The 17,664-nt window shown below is 37.7% G+C and overlaps 1 protein-coding gene across 2 annotated transcripts in view; it reads right to left on the bottom strand.

The window, feature by feature from the left end:
* LOC121866278 (neuralized-like protein 4) overlaps nt 1-17,664 on the bottom strand; it is a gene marked incomplete at both ends in the record, with an annotated part of 191,318 nt that overhangs the window by 125,451 nt on the left and 48,203 nt on the right. For both annotated transcript variants that reach the window (XM_042365899.1, XM_042365904.1), the window contains 2 exon segments: nt 1,414-1,662; nt 5,029-5,222. In XM_042365899.1, coding sequence (XP_042221833.1) covers nt 1,414-1,662; nt 5,029-5,222 — 443 coding nt within the window.

Here is a 17,664-nt window from a genome sequence, read left to right as displayed (position 1 = left end):
CACACACACACACACACACACACACACACACACACACACACACACACACACACACACACACACACACACACACACACACACACACACACACACACACACACACACACACACACACACACACACACACACACACACACACACACACACACACACACACACACACACACACACACACACACACACACACACACACACACACACACACACACACACACACACACACACACACACACACACACACACACACACACACACACACACACACACACACACACACACACACACACACACACACACACACACACACACACACACACACACACACACACACACACACACACACACACACACACACACACACACACACACACACACACACACACACACACACACACACACACACACACACACACACACACACACACACACACACACACACACACACACACACACACACACACACACACACACACACACACACACACACACACACACACACACACACACACACACACACACACACACACACACACACACACACACACACACACACACACACACACACACACACACACACACACACACACACACACACACACACACACACACACACACACACACACACACACACACACACACACACACACACACACACACACACACACACACACACACACACACACACGAAAGCGCTTATTAACTTCGTGGTTTCTTGTGTGGTTATCAGCACATGCACGTACACAACCATGTATGCACATACACAGTGTTATCTCCATGAGCTGGAACAATTGTGCTGAGCACTTCCGGGAATGAAATATTTCCATGTAACGAGACGACTCTCTCAAAGTCTAATAATGCAGCTACACTTAATTGAAAAGAGAATTAAGTTAAAAATGCTTTTGTAATTCTATTCATCAAAAAACAATGGGAATATTGAGGCAGAATTAGAATTACCTAAAGATGTTTCAGTGACACTACAACTGTTTGTACCTCATCATGATTCTTGTCAGCTGGGTCCTGGGCTGTGGTTATCAGATGCTATCTGTGGGATTATGAATATCATGCATATTCGTGACTTGTCCTTTATACAATGTAACTTCAACCATATCCAATTCCTATATTGTTGGCTCATCTACATCTAACAATAAATAACCACTAGAGACCTAATTGGATCAATATGGAAAAAAGTAACTTAACATTTGAAGGTAAATATCACCAATAACCTGTCATGCCTATTATACTCGGGTCACTTGTCAAGCGGATTGTGTGAAAGGACATCAAAAGTAAAATGGTAATGAGGACATTTATAAAAGCAGAAACAATGCCTGACAACCTAAAAAAAAAATTCTGCAGTAAAGTTGTTATAATTATCCATTTGATGTCTTACTTTCCCAATTTGGGATCTAGACATACCTGGTGGTAAATTTTCACATGCTGTCCCTTGATCCTCTCCATTAACGTAATAATGGAGTGAGCCATCCGAGTGCCTCATCATCCCCACTCTGGTGCCCACTACAAGAGAATCCAAGTCACAACGGTAATTGTTCATAATGGTCACACCATCACGCATGACAGATGATCCACTAAGCATCCATGTGTCATAATCAATGTCAGTCATGGTGCTTGGGAAATCTATTTCCTCTGGAGGAATGGCTGTAACCCCTGAAAAGGAAAATTATGACAAATGAAAGTATATGTTCTATTAGTATCAATACCAATTAAGATGAAGTTGTAATGAAATTGAGTAAACCTATCATCAATTATTATATTACACAAAAAAATTCTGAATTACAATCCATGGTGAGCCATTGTGAACTAACACACATGTAGTTTAACTTGATCAAATAAATATCACAGATAAGAGAATACAGTTGACCTCTCCTATTTATGGGGATTAGGTTCGACAGACCCTGCGAATTGTCAAACTCCACAAATAGTGTTAGTACCCATAGTATTGTAAGTTTGAGATATTTGAGTCACCCATAAACACAACCATACTGTACATGTTATTTCAGTATGTTTTCTTTAAATACAAATACAACGGTGAAAAACATCAAGAAAAGAATCAAATCATACAATAAACTACACAGTAAGTATAAAATAAGAACAAATTAAGTGGAAAGGGCACTGTGTGTGACAGAGTAGCATGGTGGATGGGTGGCTAGGCTGGACTCAATGGAAATTTCCCACCACTTTATAACAACAGTATACAATTTCACCATAATTCCCATATTATTTAGGTTCATTTAGTGCCAGGTTAATAAAACATTATAAAACAGTCAATTTTCCTGAAGAAAAAATCATACACCACACTCCACCTCAAATGAAGTGTGGTTTAAGGTATAGATTAACGTCCGCTAAAATAAGGGACAACCAGGTTTCGGGCATATATCTAAATCCTTGAAAATTTTTAAATTCCCACTAATCACTATGGGCCCTAGAACAACAAATAAGCATGTTGAAGTGTCTGGCGTCCACCCCCGCTCATATTCACCACTCCAGACAGGCATATTTCCACCTGTCCCTTTCCTCCACTCCCCTCCCTACAGGGTGAGCCTGCCAATGTTGCACCTTCCCTGGACTCTTCCTTGGCAAACCCCATGTTGCTTCCCAGCCCTGTCACATCGCTGCCTGCCTCTCACCACATGTATCGATCACACCACCCCACAGGACATCTACAAACACATGCCCTTGTTCGCCTAGACAAAGATGAGGACAGGGTCGCCGCCCTGGTGCCAGAGTGCCTGATGAAGACTGGCAGTGAATTTTGTGCATTCTCCCCATGCCTTTGACAACACTGCTTCAGGAGTGCAGACTGATTTGGTGGATAATGACAGCAGGAAAGTAAGTTTTTCCAGCTTTTCTTTACTCTTGACATTGCTCAGTACTTAAAGATGCCCCACCCCCTCCTCAAGAGTTACAGCTGATTGGCTGTTGCAAATCTGTCTGATTTCGTCCTGAAGTTGTTCACAGTTATATTTCCCGCCTCGAATGACGGCTGTTCGCTCGAGCGGCCAAGTCTGTCACACTCATCCACCAATTTTCAGGGGCCGTGTAATATTTCAATGTGATTCTGGTCTTTTAACAAATTAGTTTTTGCATAATGTAATTTTACTGATACGTAATTTGTCTTAGTATGCCTTATTGTGGGTAAATATAAGTATATATTGAATGCATCCTCCAAAAGCATGAATTTGTTACCAGAGTTTAACAATTAATTCATGTATAAGATTTCTGATAAACTTCCCACATTCTCATGTTTGAAATAATTAATATATGTATCAATATAATTTAGCTAAATATCTTTCTCGTCAGAAACGGTCATCCCAACGATTATGAATAAACTCATTTAGAAATACATCATTACTTCAGGACAAAATCGAACAGATTTGCAACAGCCAATCAGCTGTAACTCTTGAGGAGGGGGAGGGCATCTTTTCTCAGCTGAGAAAAAATGCACTCTAGTGAACAAGACTAACACATACAATGTCTTTGTGTTGGCTGGCATGGTGCTGTTGCCCCACTCTCGTCAACTCCAGTGGACATCAACAGATGTTTGTGAAATGTATTCATTCCTGGCTTTGGTAATGTTGATGGGATTATTGAAAAAGAACAGTTACAGGGACTATTAGACAACTGATCCCCTCTATGCCACCCCCATCTTCAGCCAGGTAATGTCACTGAATCGATTTACGAACATTCTACAATCCCTACATTTCTTTGACAACAAAATCACATTTCTTTGAGGGAACACTGACACAATGTTATGTGATTGATTACTTGAGGGCCAAGTTCAAGGAGTCCTTTTACCCCTTCCAGAAGACCTGCATTGATGAGAGTTTAGTGCTATGTTAAGGCAACTTATCCCTCAAAGCGGCATCGTTTCGGTCTCAAGTGTGACTCTGATTCTTTATATATTCAGGATATGTTGCAGTACACAGCCAGTTCGATGAGAGTGGACAAGACAAGCCCCCTTGGATTGTCTGGCAAGATTGTACAGATGTTATTCGAGCCACACCAACATAAGTGGCACATTCTTTATTTGGATAATAGGTATTCCAGCCCTAGGCTCTTTGAGTACCTGCCCCACCACATGACAGGTGCATGTGCCACTGTCAGGACACTTCCCTTCAGTGATTCCATCCACAGGGGCAAAGCAGTATTCTAAAAAAAAAAAAAATGTCATGTATGCTGTACGAGTGAAATCCATGCCAGAAAACTCAGACACTTGCTACCAGTGTACTCAGTGTGATGTTACTCGGTGCATGCTTCCATAAACAGTATAAATATATATAATTTGTCATTATTTTAGGGTATCAGCACAACATGACGCAATGGAGGCATTATGACAGTGTATATGTGGTAAAAGTTTACCATACAAATTTGTGCCGACTCCTAAAAAGTGTCACAGTGAATAATATTCACATAAGTGAGTACAATAAATAGTAAAATAGTGTAGAATTATGTAAATTTATGTATTGTTTATGTATCTGGTGACTGAAGCTCATCGCAGCATGTATGCTATGCAGCAAAGGCCTCACTCATGTACACATTCCATTTAGAATTGCCAAATGTAAATAAATAAAAAAAAATTCTATGTTTGAGATCCATTTTTTATTCACCTACCTATCCAGTATTATATAATCATAAGTCTAGGAAAAAAAAAAAAGGAAATAAAATTAAGTAATATGTCTCCCGGGCCATGCGGAGATCATGACAACGTTGCATTTAAAAGGCAAAAATTTCTATGATTCAGGCACATGATTTGCTACTTTCTAACCATTTCACATGATTTTGGAGATAATTATCTAGCTTTTCCAGCAAAAATATATAAACTAAAATAAACAGTTTTTTGGGGATATCTAGGTTTATTATATGGTAACCACATAGGGTTTGATAATAGTTTCTATTTTGTAGAAATAGCAGGAAAAAGGTTAGAAAATCAATCAATCTATATACTATGGTAAACACTCAATGTATAGATAATATTAATGCTGTCACACAACATAAAATTAAGCAATAACTCACCTGCCTCTAAAGAGCCTGACCACCTGTCTACCATCTTGTCTATCATAACTTCAAACATTTCTCCCTCATGAAGCTGTCGGTTGCTTATCACTATAGCATCATTGAACTCTCCATGGGCATTAGGTCTCTGAGCAGTCAAGCCCCCATTTAATATTCTTGCATTCTTCCCATGGAGATGATGAAATCTTAGATCACTGAAAAAATAAACAAATCTTCTAATAAAGACACTTATGATTAATAATTATAGTGCATTTTTTCCCAGTTGAGAAAAGATGCCCTGCCCCCTCCTCAAAATTTAAAGCTGATTGACTGATTGAGGAGGGGGTGGGGCATCTTTTCTCAGCTGGGAAAAAACATGCTTTAGTCAAAATATCTTTTGAAAATTATACATTGAGCAGACACTTCACAAATTGTCATTCAGTATTTCACAAAACAACTTAATTCAACTCATTTCACTTACAATCAAATCAATGTTAACTTTACAAAAAATGCCATCGTTTCCATTTTCTGATAAAATTCAATAAGATAAAAATAAATTCGATCAAAACATTGATAAGAATATTTAACTTTTTGATTGTGGGTGTGCCATACAGTATATGGAACAGAACCCCACTATGCATCAAAAGTGCCACACAAAGAGCACTTGAAAATGAAAATGTTACATTGAGAGGATGAGAACCATCCAGTAAGCTTCCCTAACATCCAAATCAACCAAATGATTAACCTTAACAAAACAAATCTAAAATTCAAAGACAATTCCTGGAAATCCCATTTCATAGCAGAATCAGGACAAGGAGACTTGAGTATTATAACCATAAAGCCTACAAGTTCCCATCCAAACTTAAATCGTACACATTGACGACTGACACGAAGAGACAATTAATGCCCTTAGATAAGGGAGTGATAGTTACCATGATGGGCTGAGGTGATTAATTCTTCGTGCTACAGTAACTTCTACATTGTAATTTCTCAGGTTCATAATTTTCAATAACAAGGCTCAGTCCTGGTGACCTCCATGACAAAACCCAAAAGGAAGGAAGGAATATTCAGAGACTCTGTAGCCTTACTTCTATCAGTCCAAGGAGACAGTAGCTAAAACAACTATCTGTGCAGGTGGGGGTCAATATGCTCCAAAATTTTAAGTGCAACTAGTGACAGCCCTCATATACCAAAATTTATCATCCATGGTCTCATAAAGTTCCCACAAAGTATGCACAGACAGTTGTTTTAGCTACTGTACATACAGTATTTAAAAAAGCTAGATAAAAGTGATATGGCGGCAAAATACTTCATGTTCCCGAGAACTGCATCTCATGAGGTTAATAACTGAAAGACACAGCCACCTCTTTTAACATAGGGGGTATTAGGTCTGAACAGAAGTCCCAAACACTGGACCAGACAAATAGATTTGTCAAAGCTGCCATTCAAGTTTTACGAATCCATTTGTTAAATTACTTAAAAGTAACTCAATGTACAGGATTCCTCTTTGGACTTATGGTCGTATTCACAGTCAACATGCATGAAGATGATCCTGACCATCAGAAACACAAAGTTCATGGTGGCAGACTTTAATAAATAAGAATGTGCTTCAGGCACTACGATGGGTAAAGGTCCTGGTCCACCAGGTAGGGCCACCAACATGTAAAAATTGGCAGGATGGTCAGTTGTCACATGTAAGCAAACGGCATTTGATTTAATATGTTTCAGGATGTTAAGATTATTATATGCTGTTTTACTTCATTTCTGTTTTCCATCCTTGAATATTGTGCCCGTTTGGTTTTCAGCTGCAGTGCCACTTAAAAATAATTTATAGGGTTTTGAATGTAGCCACATTCCTTTGTTATGAGGCTGATTGGGTTGCTCTTGAGCATCATCTCTGTTGGTGATTAGTGTTTGCTTTATGAAATCTGCTTGAATCTTATATCCCAGCTACATGTACAGTATCATCTCTCTATACCGAAGTTCAATACAGGTATCCCTCGAGATATGAACATTCAAGGTGTGAAAATTAGCTTAGACGACTTTCCTAAATTGACACCACTATTTTCATTAAAAAAAATTTTTTCCGTTTATACAAATTTGGGTTCCCAGAAAAAGTTTAAATAGCACGCCCCCATGAGTGAGCTGGGGCAGCCACATCCCCCTAGCACTCTCCCAACCAGGCTATGGTAGGAGTTATGGTTATTTTTAAACTCATAATTTCGGGTACAGAAAAATAACTCTCAACATTTTGTTTTTCATTCAGTTACATGCACACACAATCACACAAACAATATGTAAAAAAAAATACCAATTATCATAAGGTCAAAAACATAAGGGAATAAATATTTCTTATGTTTGCAGGACTTATACTTACCCCTTCCCCGTGTGGTTCATTCTCTTTTTTTAAAGAATGTCTCCTCTCACAGAGGGACTATCCCTGTTTACACTGATGGCTCTAGTCAGATGCAGTGGTGAGTTTTGGGTGGTGTTTCCCGAAGCCTGTGGGGACGGTAGTCTCCCCACCATGGCATCTATTTTTACAGCGGAGCTATTGGGAATTTTACTTTCCCTCCAGATCATTTTTACCTAATCTCATAGCAATTTTAAAATTTTTAGCATTTCTCGTAGTGCTGTCCAGGCCTTAGCTAGTGTCTCATGGCCCCATCCCTTAGGTATAGATATTTTACAGTGGCTGTTTCTCATATAACGTTGGGGCCGGAAAGTTAGTTTTTGCTGGGTTCCAGCCCATGTGGGGGAGAAGGGTAATGAGCATGCTGATGCTGAGGTGAAAACAGCTGCTTCTCATCCTGTGACACATCATTCCCCTCTACCTACCTCTGATATGAAGCTAGTAATAAGAGCTGCCATCCACTCAATTTGGCAACGCAGACGGGATGCTGTCGGAGCAAACAAGCTCCGTGACATCCATCCAACATTGGGTGCCTAGGGATATCAGGGACTGTTGCTCTGCCAGGAGACTGCTTTGGCCAGCATCCATATTGGCCACACACAGCTGACTAAAGGCTTTTTAAAGGAGAGGGTTCCCCCTCCCCATTGAGATAACTGCCTGGTCCTATTCACTGTTCGACATCTACTGGTGGAGTGCCCCACTGCCCCTGTGCTGGGGAGGAGATGGGTCCTACCGTCTCTCTTTGGTGCTGAGAGGAGGAGTGGGTAGTGTGGGAGGGGACGTCTTCTCCTTCGTGGAGGAAGCCGGCCTTCTACACAAGCTTTGAGTTTTATGTATTAACATTTAAAAGTATTTTACGAAAGTTCTGTATTACAGGTTGTACCTCTCTAGTCCGGCAACCTCAGGACCTGACCGGTGCCGGGCCATGGAAATTCACCCTTTTCCTGGATAGATAGTGACTTGTGCTTATGCTTGGAAGCACTAGCACCACTTTCTCTGCATCATGGTCTCTTTGAAGACATATTGAAGGGTTAAATGTCGTATAGTAGCTTCTCAAATTTCGCGAGTTTTTAATTCTAAACGTATTTTATTGGAACACACAAAAAAATAAATAAATAAAAGTTTTGACGGCGGAAACTTGAATTTCGACGGGTTTGAACGGCCCGCCAACGTGCAGACGACGTGCATAATCGTGTAAACAGCGTCATTTCTCTTATATACAAAAGATTCATTTTTGTTTATTAATGAATGTCTTTTTTATTGAATTAATGTTTATGTGTGCAAAATGAGCAATACAATTCATTAATAATACGTAGAATATTAAAACACACGAGGAAATGACGCAGCATTGTTTTCGTTGATTACAAAACCAGTGACTGACTGGTTCTACATATAAAACTGAAGAGAAATAAGACCTTAGCTGTAGCTGTAGTAAAATTAATATGGTTGTTTTAAGTAATCTTATTTAATGTTAATAAATGGAACAATAGCAGTAGCTAACGATAATGGTAAAGAAAAAAAGAGAGATCGCGTATGTAAGTGCGCATGCGCACACGTGAAAACATATCGTCATTACTTTACATAAGAATATGAAAGCAACACTTATTTACTGTTCATATATATTTTAATTAATGTTTCTGAATTTGTTTTTATTGAATTAATGTTTGTGTGTGCAAAATTAACAATACAACTTATTAATAATACGTGGAAGTACCTGTAAAGCTATATAATGTTAATAAATGGAACAATATAAGTAGCTAACCATTATTGGTAAAAAAAAAAGTGAGACTGCGCGTATGTAAGTGCGCACATGTGAAAACACATCATCATTACTCTACATAAGAATATGAAAGCAACACTTATTTACTGCTCATATATATATTGAAGGGTTAAATGAATGAGAGAGAGAGAGAGAGAGAGAGAGAGAGAGAGAGAGAGAGAGAGAGAGAGAGAGAGAGAGAGAGAGAGAGAGAGAGAGAGAGAGAGAGAGAGAGAGAGAGAGAGAGAGAGAGAGAGAGAGAGAGAGAGAGAGAGAGAGAGAGAGAGAGAGAGAGAGAGAGAGAGAGAGAGAGAGAGAGAGAGAGAGAGAGAGAGAGAGAGAGAGAGAGAGAGAGAGAGAGAGAGAGAGAGAGAGAGAGAGAGAGAGAGAGAGAGAGAGAGAGAGAGAGAGAGAGAGAGAGAGAGAGAGAGAGAGAGAGAGAGAGAGAGAGAGAGAGAGAGAGAGAGAGAGAGAGAGAGAGAGAGAGAGAGAGAGAGAGAGAGAGAGAGAGAGAGAGAGAGAGAGAGAGAGAGAGAGAGAGAGAGAGAGAGAGAGAGAGAGAGAGAGAGAGAGAGAGAGAGAGAGAGAGAGAGAGAGAGAGAGAGAGAGAGAGAGAGAGAGAGAGAGAGAGAGAGAGAGAGAGAGAGAGAGAGAGAGAGAGAGAGAGAGAGAGAGAGAGAGAGAGAGAGAGAGAGAGAGAGAGAGAGAGAGAGAGAGAGAGAGAGAGAGAGAGAGAGAGAGAGAGAGAGAGAGAGAGAGAGAGAGAGAGAGAGAGAGAGAGAGAGAGAGAGAGAGAGAGAGAGAGAGAGAGAGAGAGAGAGAGAGAGAGAGAGAGAGAGAGAGAGAGAGAGAGAGAGAGAGAGAGAGAGAGAGAGAGAGAGAGAGAGAGAGAGAGAGAGAGAGAGAGAGAGAGAGAGAGAGAGAGAGAGAGAGAGAGAGAGAGAGAGAGCAGCCAACGTAAAACAAACGATTTCTCTGAAGCTTTTAAAGGGATTAGCCCACCCGGCATAGGTCACTGACCCACATTGGGGCCTGAGGGGCAAAAATTTAATACCCTGTAATAATAACAATAATCAGAAAAAAAAAAAAAAAAGCTGCCTCTCTACCTATTGGACAAACTAAAATCGTTCCGGACCACAGAATGCCGGACTAGAGTGGTACAACCTGTATTTGTTTTTACCTGGAATTATTTGATTTTAGTCGTTTAAGCCTTTATTTTAATTTGGGGACACATCCTAAGCTGTTGTGCCGCCAGGGATGTAATATATCTCTCTCACACACACACACACACACACACACACACACACACACACACACACACACACAATATCTTTCATAAAAAAATGTACAAAGAAAACAAAGGAAATTATTGTAATAAATTCAAAACGTTAAAAAAAATAAAAAAATTTTACATCCTCAAAGTTAGTGTGACTCTTGGGAGCAGGTAGGGGGTTCGGAGTCAGGATCTCAAAATTGCTGTGACCTGCGATATTGTTATTTTTCAACTTGCAAATCCGGGCAAATATAAAAAAATTTCTTTTCTTTTTTTAATATTACATGAACAGACAATACGTTCTTACAGTGCATGCAAAAATATATACGGTAGTCCCTTGCCATTCGCAAGTTTGCAATTTCAACGATTCGCGGTAAGCAGATGGTGGCTATGGCGGCAAACATTTTCCCACAGCACATCGAGTCACCCCATACAGCATCTCATGTTGTACTCAAAACTTTAGTGTTTCTGTGTTAAATGGCCCCTAAAAAACTGCCGAGTGTCAATGATAATGATGCTAGTGGAGTGAAATATATAAGGTAGAAGTCAGTGATGACCCTGACAAAGAAAGTTTAATTATTAGATAAGTTAAAAGAGGGGATGAGTGCTGCTTGCTATTTGCGGTAATTCGTGCCATTTCTTGGAACCTATCCTTTACAAATGGCAAGAGTCTACTGTACAGTAGTACCCCGATTTACAACAGAACATATGGGATTAATTCCAATAGAGACTGGCCCGACCCCCAAAACTCCACTTTTTCCGACACAATACCTATGTTGTAGTAAAAATAACATCTAAATTTTATGATGGTATGCTTACACAATTAATATTTAAGAGAAATACAGTCACCAGGTTAATGTCCATTCAAATAATGGACTCAAATTCCCCCCTCTTCCCAGCTCACTGGCCCCTACCTCTCTGAGAAATGATTGGGTGAAACACTAGATTTTAACGTTTAGTAATAAATAATACCTCAGACTAAAGTTAGGATAATATACCGTATATACTCGTCTATAACCCCCCTTCGTATATAGGTCGACCCCGATTTTATGACCAAGAAATCGTTAATTTATGATATTCCTCGTTTATAGGTCGACCCAAGATTTTGAGGGTAATGGAACAACAAAACCTTCAGAAAAACTCTACGTCCTATAAACTTGTTTACCATTTATTATTACGACACTTTACACTGAAACGCAGGTAGTTTCAACAAAAATATTGTATATTTCCATTCAAGTATTTATTCAAGTCAATTAGGAGGGAATATTATTGTAATACAACAGTTTTTTAACTAAACCATTCGAAAAGCGATTACGGTAACATCTTTTGAACGAAAGAAAGCGAGTCATTGTTTTCGTCACGATTTTATCCCACTTTCCACTGTAATACGTACGTAATTTCAGGAAAAAATATTACATTTCCGTGAATGTAGTATATCAAGCACAGTATGAATAGAATATCATTGTAATATAACAGAATTTTAACCGAAAACTATCAAAAAAACGAATAACATCTCAAGAACATCGGAAGCTTAGGTGAAGTCTTTTGTTTTCGTCATGTATTTTATCCTATTTTACATTGAAATACATCACGTTTCAGCAAAACTACTATTTATTTCCGAGAATATATTCATTCAGGCACAGTTTAGGTAAAATATACGTGTGATGTAATAGTTTTTTAACTGAAAACGATTCGAAAAACACGTTCCCTCTAGCCCTGTTCAAGGAGAGGACTGGGAGAAGCTGTTTGGTGCTGCAGACGATGACAAGGAAAATGATTTTGATGGATTTTAATGAAAATATTCAGAAATATGGTATCGTAATATTTATTCAAGTCAATTAGGATATTATTGTAATACAATACAACAGTTTTTTAACTAAACCATTCGAAAAGTGATTACGGTAACATCTTTTGAACGAAACAAAGCGAAAGTCATTGTTTTCATCACAATTTTATCCCACTTTCCACTGTAATACGTATGTCATTTCAGCAAAAAATATTACATTTCCGTGAAGGTATTATATCAACCACAGTATGAATAGAATATCACTAATATAACAGTATTTTAACCGAAAACTATTAAAAATACGAGTAACATATCTTGAACATCGGAAGGTTAGGTAAAGTCTTTTGTTTTCATGTAGTTTATCCTAATTTACATTGAAATACATCACGTTTCAGCAAAACTACTATTTATTTCTGAGAATATGGAAATGTAATATTTTTGCTGAAATGACGTACGTATTATAGTGGAAAGTGGGATAAAATCGTGACAAAAACAATGACTCGCTTTCTTTCGTTCACAAGATGTTACCGTAATCGCCTTTTGAATGGTTTTCAGTTAAAAACTGTTATATTACAATAATATTCTATCCTAATTCACTTGTGATGTAAAAGTTTTTTAACTGAAAACGATTCGAAAAACACGTGTACCGTCTAGCTGATACGGCAGAGCCCTGGTCGTGGAGGCTTTGTGTTTGCATCGGCCCTTCTTAAGCAGCTTTTAATTTTAGCGTACGTTGAAATTGTGTTTACCGGTGTATTCTTATTTTCTTGCTTCTTATTTTCCAGAAATATGACAAGTTTTTATATAATACAATGTTACGGTACTTTTAATTTAGAAGTATTCATTTTTAAAAATACAGAAGACACCAAACAAATACTAGTACGGATATTTGCGTGACTCTCCCGCCAAAAAAGACCAAACAGCTGGTACTCTCTCCCTCAGCCCTACCAAAAATAGCCCAACATCTTTCTTGTTTATTCTCTTCCAATTTCTCACTTTAACTGGTATTTTTTACTTCATATTGCCTACATCAGATAAACTACAGTAATTGAGGTTAGATATTGTTATAAATTTGATTACCGGGTCCTGGCAGGTACCGTTAGAACCACCTGACCCTACCAACAGTGTTGCAAGTCAGACAGCATTTTTTTTTTTTACATTTTTGGTGTCTCCATTTGTTAATTTTTTTTCTGTGGGGTTTGCACAATAGTATACTGTTTTACCTACAGTATTGTAAAACGATTTGGGAAAAGAAATACTCGGTAACTTAAAATTTTAAAAGGAAAATTTTGAAACTGGCAACTGTGTGTAGATGACCTGACTCACATCATATTGATGTTTCAAATTTAATTAACAAAAATTTATGTATCTATAAATACACTTTTAAAAATGAATACTTTATGTTTTACATACTCCTGTGCATACCATACCATGCATTTGGCTACTTTGGGCTTGCTATGATGACGCAAGAGATCTGCCCTGGCAACTGTACCGACACTCACAGCTGGTGGTGCGTTGGTGCATCGTTTCCATTGTTTACTGGTAGTTACTGGTAAATTTTTTTCAACCTAACGAAACTATTACCCGTATAGAGGTCGACCCCCAACTTTTTGCCCAAAAATTTGGTCTTAAGAACTCGTGCTATACACGGGTATATACGGTAATTGACATTTCTGGATTCCTTGCAGGTCAGGGAATATTTTGAATGTAAACTTCATATATTTTGCACAAAAGATAAAATACTTGCTTTGTATAATCCAAATTATTACATTAGATCTAAAATTTGTATGTCTAATGCAAAATCCATGATGTTTATATTCAAAATGATCAACATATTGTAAGAATTCCAGCAATGTAAATTATATTCTGGTCGAGTAATTTGTATGAATTTTATGAGCTAAAACAAATATCTGCAGTTAATAAAATAAAAAATATTCTTCACCACACTATCTGTCAATCAAAGTACCCCAACTTGCCTCCCCCCCTCCTCACACTCACGCCAGCTGGGTGGTGGGTCCCAACCCTCCCCCCCACCCCCGACCTTCCCTCCCTACCAGAGAAATGTTGGGTGAAAAAACTAGATTTTACCTTTTAGTAATAAATAATACCTCAGACTAAAGTCAGGATAATATAATTTACATTTCTGGATTCCTTGCAGGTCAGGGAATATTTTGAATGTAAACTTCATATATTTTGCACAAAAGATATAATATTTGCTTTGTGTAAACCAAATTATTACATTAGATCTAAAATTTGTATGTCTAATGCAAAATCCATGATGTTTATATTCAAAATGATCATCATATTGTAAGAATTCCAGCAATGTAAATTATATTCTGGCCGGGTAATTTGTATGAATTTTATGAGCTAAAACAAATATCTTCAGTAAATAAACAAAGAAATATTCTTCAAGGACACTATCTGTCAATCAAAATACTCCACCCTAGCTGGGTCGGTCCCTCCCTACCAGAGAAGCTTTCGGAGAAAATAGTATATTTACATTTTTAGTAATAAATAATAACTCAGACTAAAGTTAGGATAATATAATTGACATTTCTGGATTCCTTGCAGGTCAGGGAATATTTTGAATGTAAACTTTATATATTTTGCACAAAAGATAAAATATTTGCTTTGTGTAAACCAAATTATTACATAAGATCTAAAATTTGTATGTCTAATGCAAAATCCATGATGTTTATATTCAAAATGATCATCATATTGTAAGAATTCCAGCAATGTAAATTGTATTCTGGCCAGGTAATTTGTATGAATTTTATGAGCTAAATAAAAAAATTAAAAAATTATACTTCACTGCGTATATGAGTAGATGCACCGTGGAAAGTGAAAGTCCGGTTCTGGCAAGGTACCGCGTAAATGAGAAATCGCGGAAAGTGAAACCGTGTAAAGCGGGGTAATACTGTATACAGGTATATAAAATAATGAACATAAGGTCAAATACACAAAGGGAAAAAAATTATGTCCGCAGGAATCGTGGGAGGGCTGCATCATAGGGGTGCAGTGTCAGTATCTTAGCCTCTAGCCAAGATGTGAGCTGTATTATTGCTATTTTTCAACTCGTATTTTCAGGTAGATATATGTTTTGCTTTGTTTTTTACTGTTACATGCACACACAATCCTTCATACAGAAAGTGCATTTTTTTTAAAATAATTATAATAAGCACAAAAATATTTAAAACGTGTGTAGGAACGAGCACAAGAGAAGGAGGTAGCAGCGTTCCCTCAAGGCTCTGGTGTCTTGTGCTAGTGACAATATTGCCAAAAGTCAATGCAGTATTTTTTTTCTTTTCTTTTACTTTTTCCTCACATATACTGGTACAGTATACAGTACGTACTGTAAAACCTCGCTCAGGCGGACTAATTGGGGGGGCAGGGGTGTCTGGGGTAAGAGGTTGTCCACTTTTGAGCAAATTTTTCCAAAAAGACTTCCATTTTAACCCTTAGGCCCCGGGTGACGTTCCAGTATGTCCGCCTATTTTCCAGCCATTTTTTTTTATTATTATTATTATTTTGGGAAAATTTTATTTTTTTCTTGATTTATCCCCGTGAAGTACTGCCAGCAGCACCCTAACCCGGGGCTTAAGGGTTAAAGAAAAAACGAGAACAACACCAATACAGTATATCCAATTTTTATGAAAGAAATACAGTGGTTCCACAGAGTCGTTCGTTAACTGAAAATCTCTTAAACTGAATCTATTATTTCAATGGGATATTGGGTAATTGGTTCCAACTCATAGAATTCACATAAAATTAATTAAAAAGTACATACAAAGTACTGTATACCGGTAATAGAATTAACAATATGTATTTAGGATAGTGTGTGCATGTAAATGAGTAAAAATGAAATGAAGAAAGTTACGGTACGTATATCTACCCAAAAATACGAGTTGAAAAACTTGCACCTACATGTACAGTACTACACTAATGGACTGAAATTTTTATCTCTTGTGCAAAATATATGATGATCTATATTCAAATTACTCACTGTCTTCCAAGGATTCCAGCAATGCAGGTTATATTCTGCTAATTTTAGTCTATGACATTTTATAAGATAAAAACTTTAAGCCTTAAACTACCTTCACCCTGTTTTGGGAATGCTTCATTTAGCCCAGAACCCCCAAATATTGTGTCCGAATCTTCCAAAATCCGGGTCCAGATTTCTTTATTTAAGCAAACACTGCACTGTATATTATCAATAAGTTAACTTGATAATTTAGAAATGGCAATGCTTTTCTGTATATGTAATGTATTTCATGGGGCAAAGGGAGGCTCAGGAACGTAACTCCCGTATTTCATCTATTTCTTATGGGGAAAATTGATCTGCTTAAAGTTGTTACGTATAACGTCACATTTTTAGGAACATAACCCCGACATTAAGCAGGGACTTACTGTACTCAAATTAATCATCATCATGTGAGTACTCCAGCAATGCAAATTATATTCTGCTAAATCAAGTTAGTGATATTTTATAAGCAAAAAACTTAAGCTCCCTGTGTTTTATATTCCTGAGACCATGATCCCTCTCCTCTCCACTGATAACTACACACACAGTAATATCTGGAGACTTCTCGCTGTCATCACCCCACCTACCCCTCCTCTGAGCCAGCAAGGGAGGCAAGATGGCGGTGGGTGATTAGGCATTTATACAATGAAGGTTTTAGGCTTAAAGTTTTTCTTTAAAAAATGTCATAGACTTGACTTAGCAGAATATAACGTGCATTGCTGGAATCCTTGTAAGACAGTGAATGATTTGAATTTAGTCATCATATATTTTGCATAAGAGATAAAAAAAATTCAACTCGTATTTTTAGGAGTGTTTCTAACTTTATACAGTTTTGGCTTTATGTGAGGTCCCAGGAACATAACCCCATGGAAGTTGAGTCTACTGTAAATAAATTTATTGCTAATATTGGAAAATTTTGATAATTTTGGTAGTACAGTGGTCCCTCGGTTAACGAACACAATTCGTTCCAGAAGGTCGTTCGTTAACCGAAAATTTTGTTAACTGAAACCATTGTTTCAATGGGATTTTGGGAAATTGGTTCCAGCTCACCAAAAATTACATACAAACTAAAAATAAATGCAGTAAAGTACGCTTACTTTGAGGTGTGTATGTAGAAGGCTCCTGGTTGATGATGATGATGATGGGAATTAGAAGTGGGGGTGGAGGAGAAAGGAGAAGAGAAGGAAGTGGGGGTGGAAGAGAAGTCACCTCATGCTTCATGTTGCCATTTCACCCATAAAATTTTAAGTTCACTTGGTGTAATTCAAGATTATTTTCTTTAAATCAACACTGCACTGCACTATATATTGTCAATATGTAAAATAAATTTCAGAATGACCAATAATTGAACAGTAAAAACGTAAAAATAGTTTATGTTCAAGAGATTCTCATGCAAGATGCTACC

Source organism: Homarus americanus, unplaced genomic scaffold (genome assembly GCF_018991925.1).
Source record: "Homarus americanus isolate GMGI-L3 unplaced genomic scaffold, GMGI_Hamer_2.0 scaffold32583, whole genome shotgun sequence".
Taxonomy (NCBI): domain Eukaryota; kingdom Metazoa; phylum Arthropoda; class Malacostraca; order Decapoda; family Nephropidae; genus Homarus; species Homarus americanus.
This window is presented reverse-complemented; position numbering and strand designations above follow the sequence as displayed.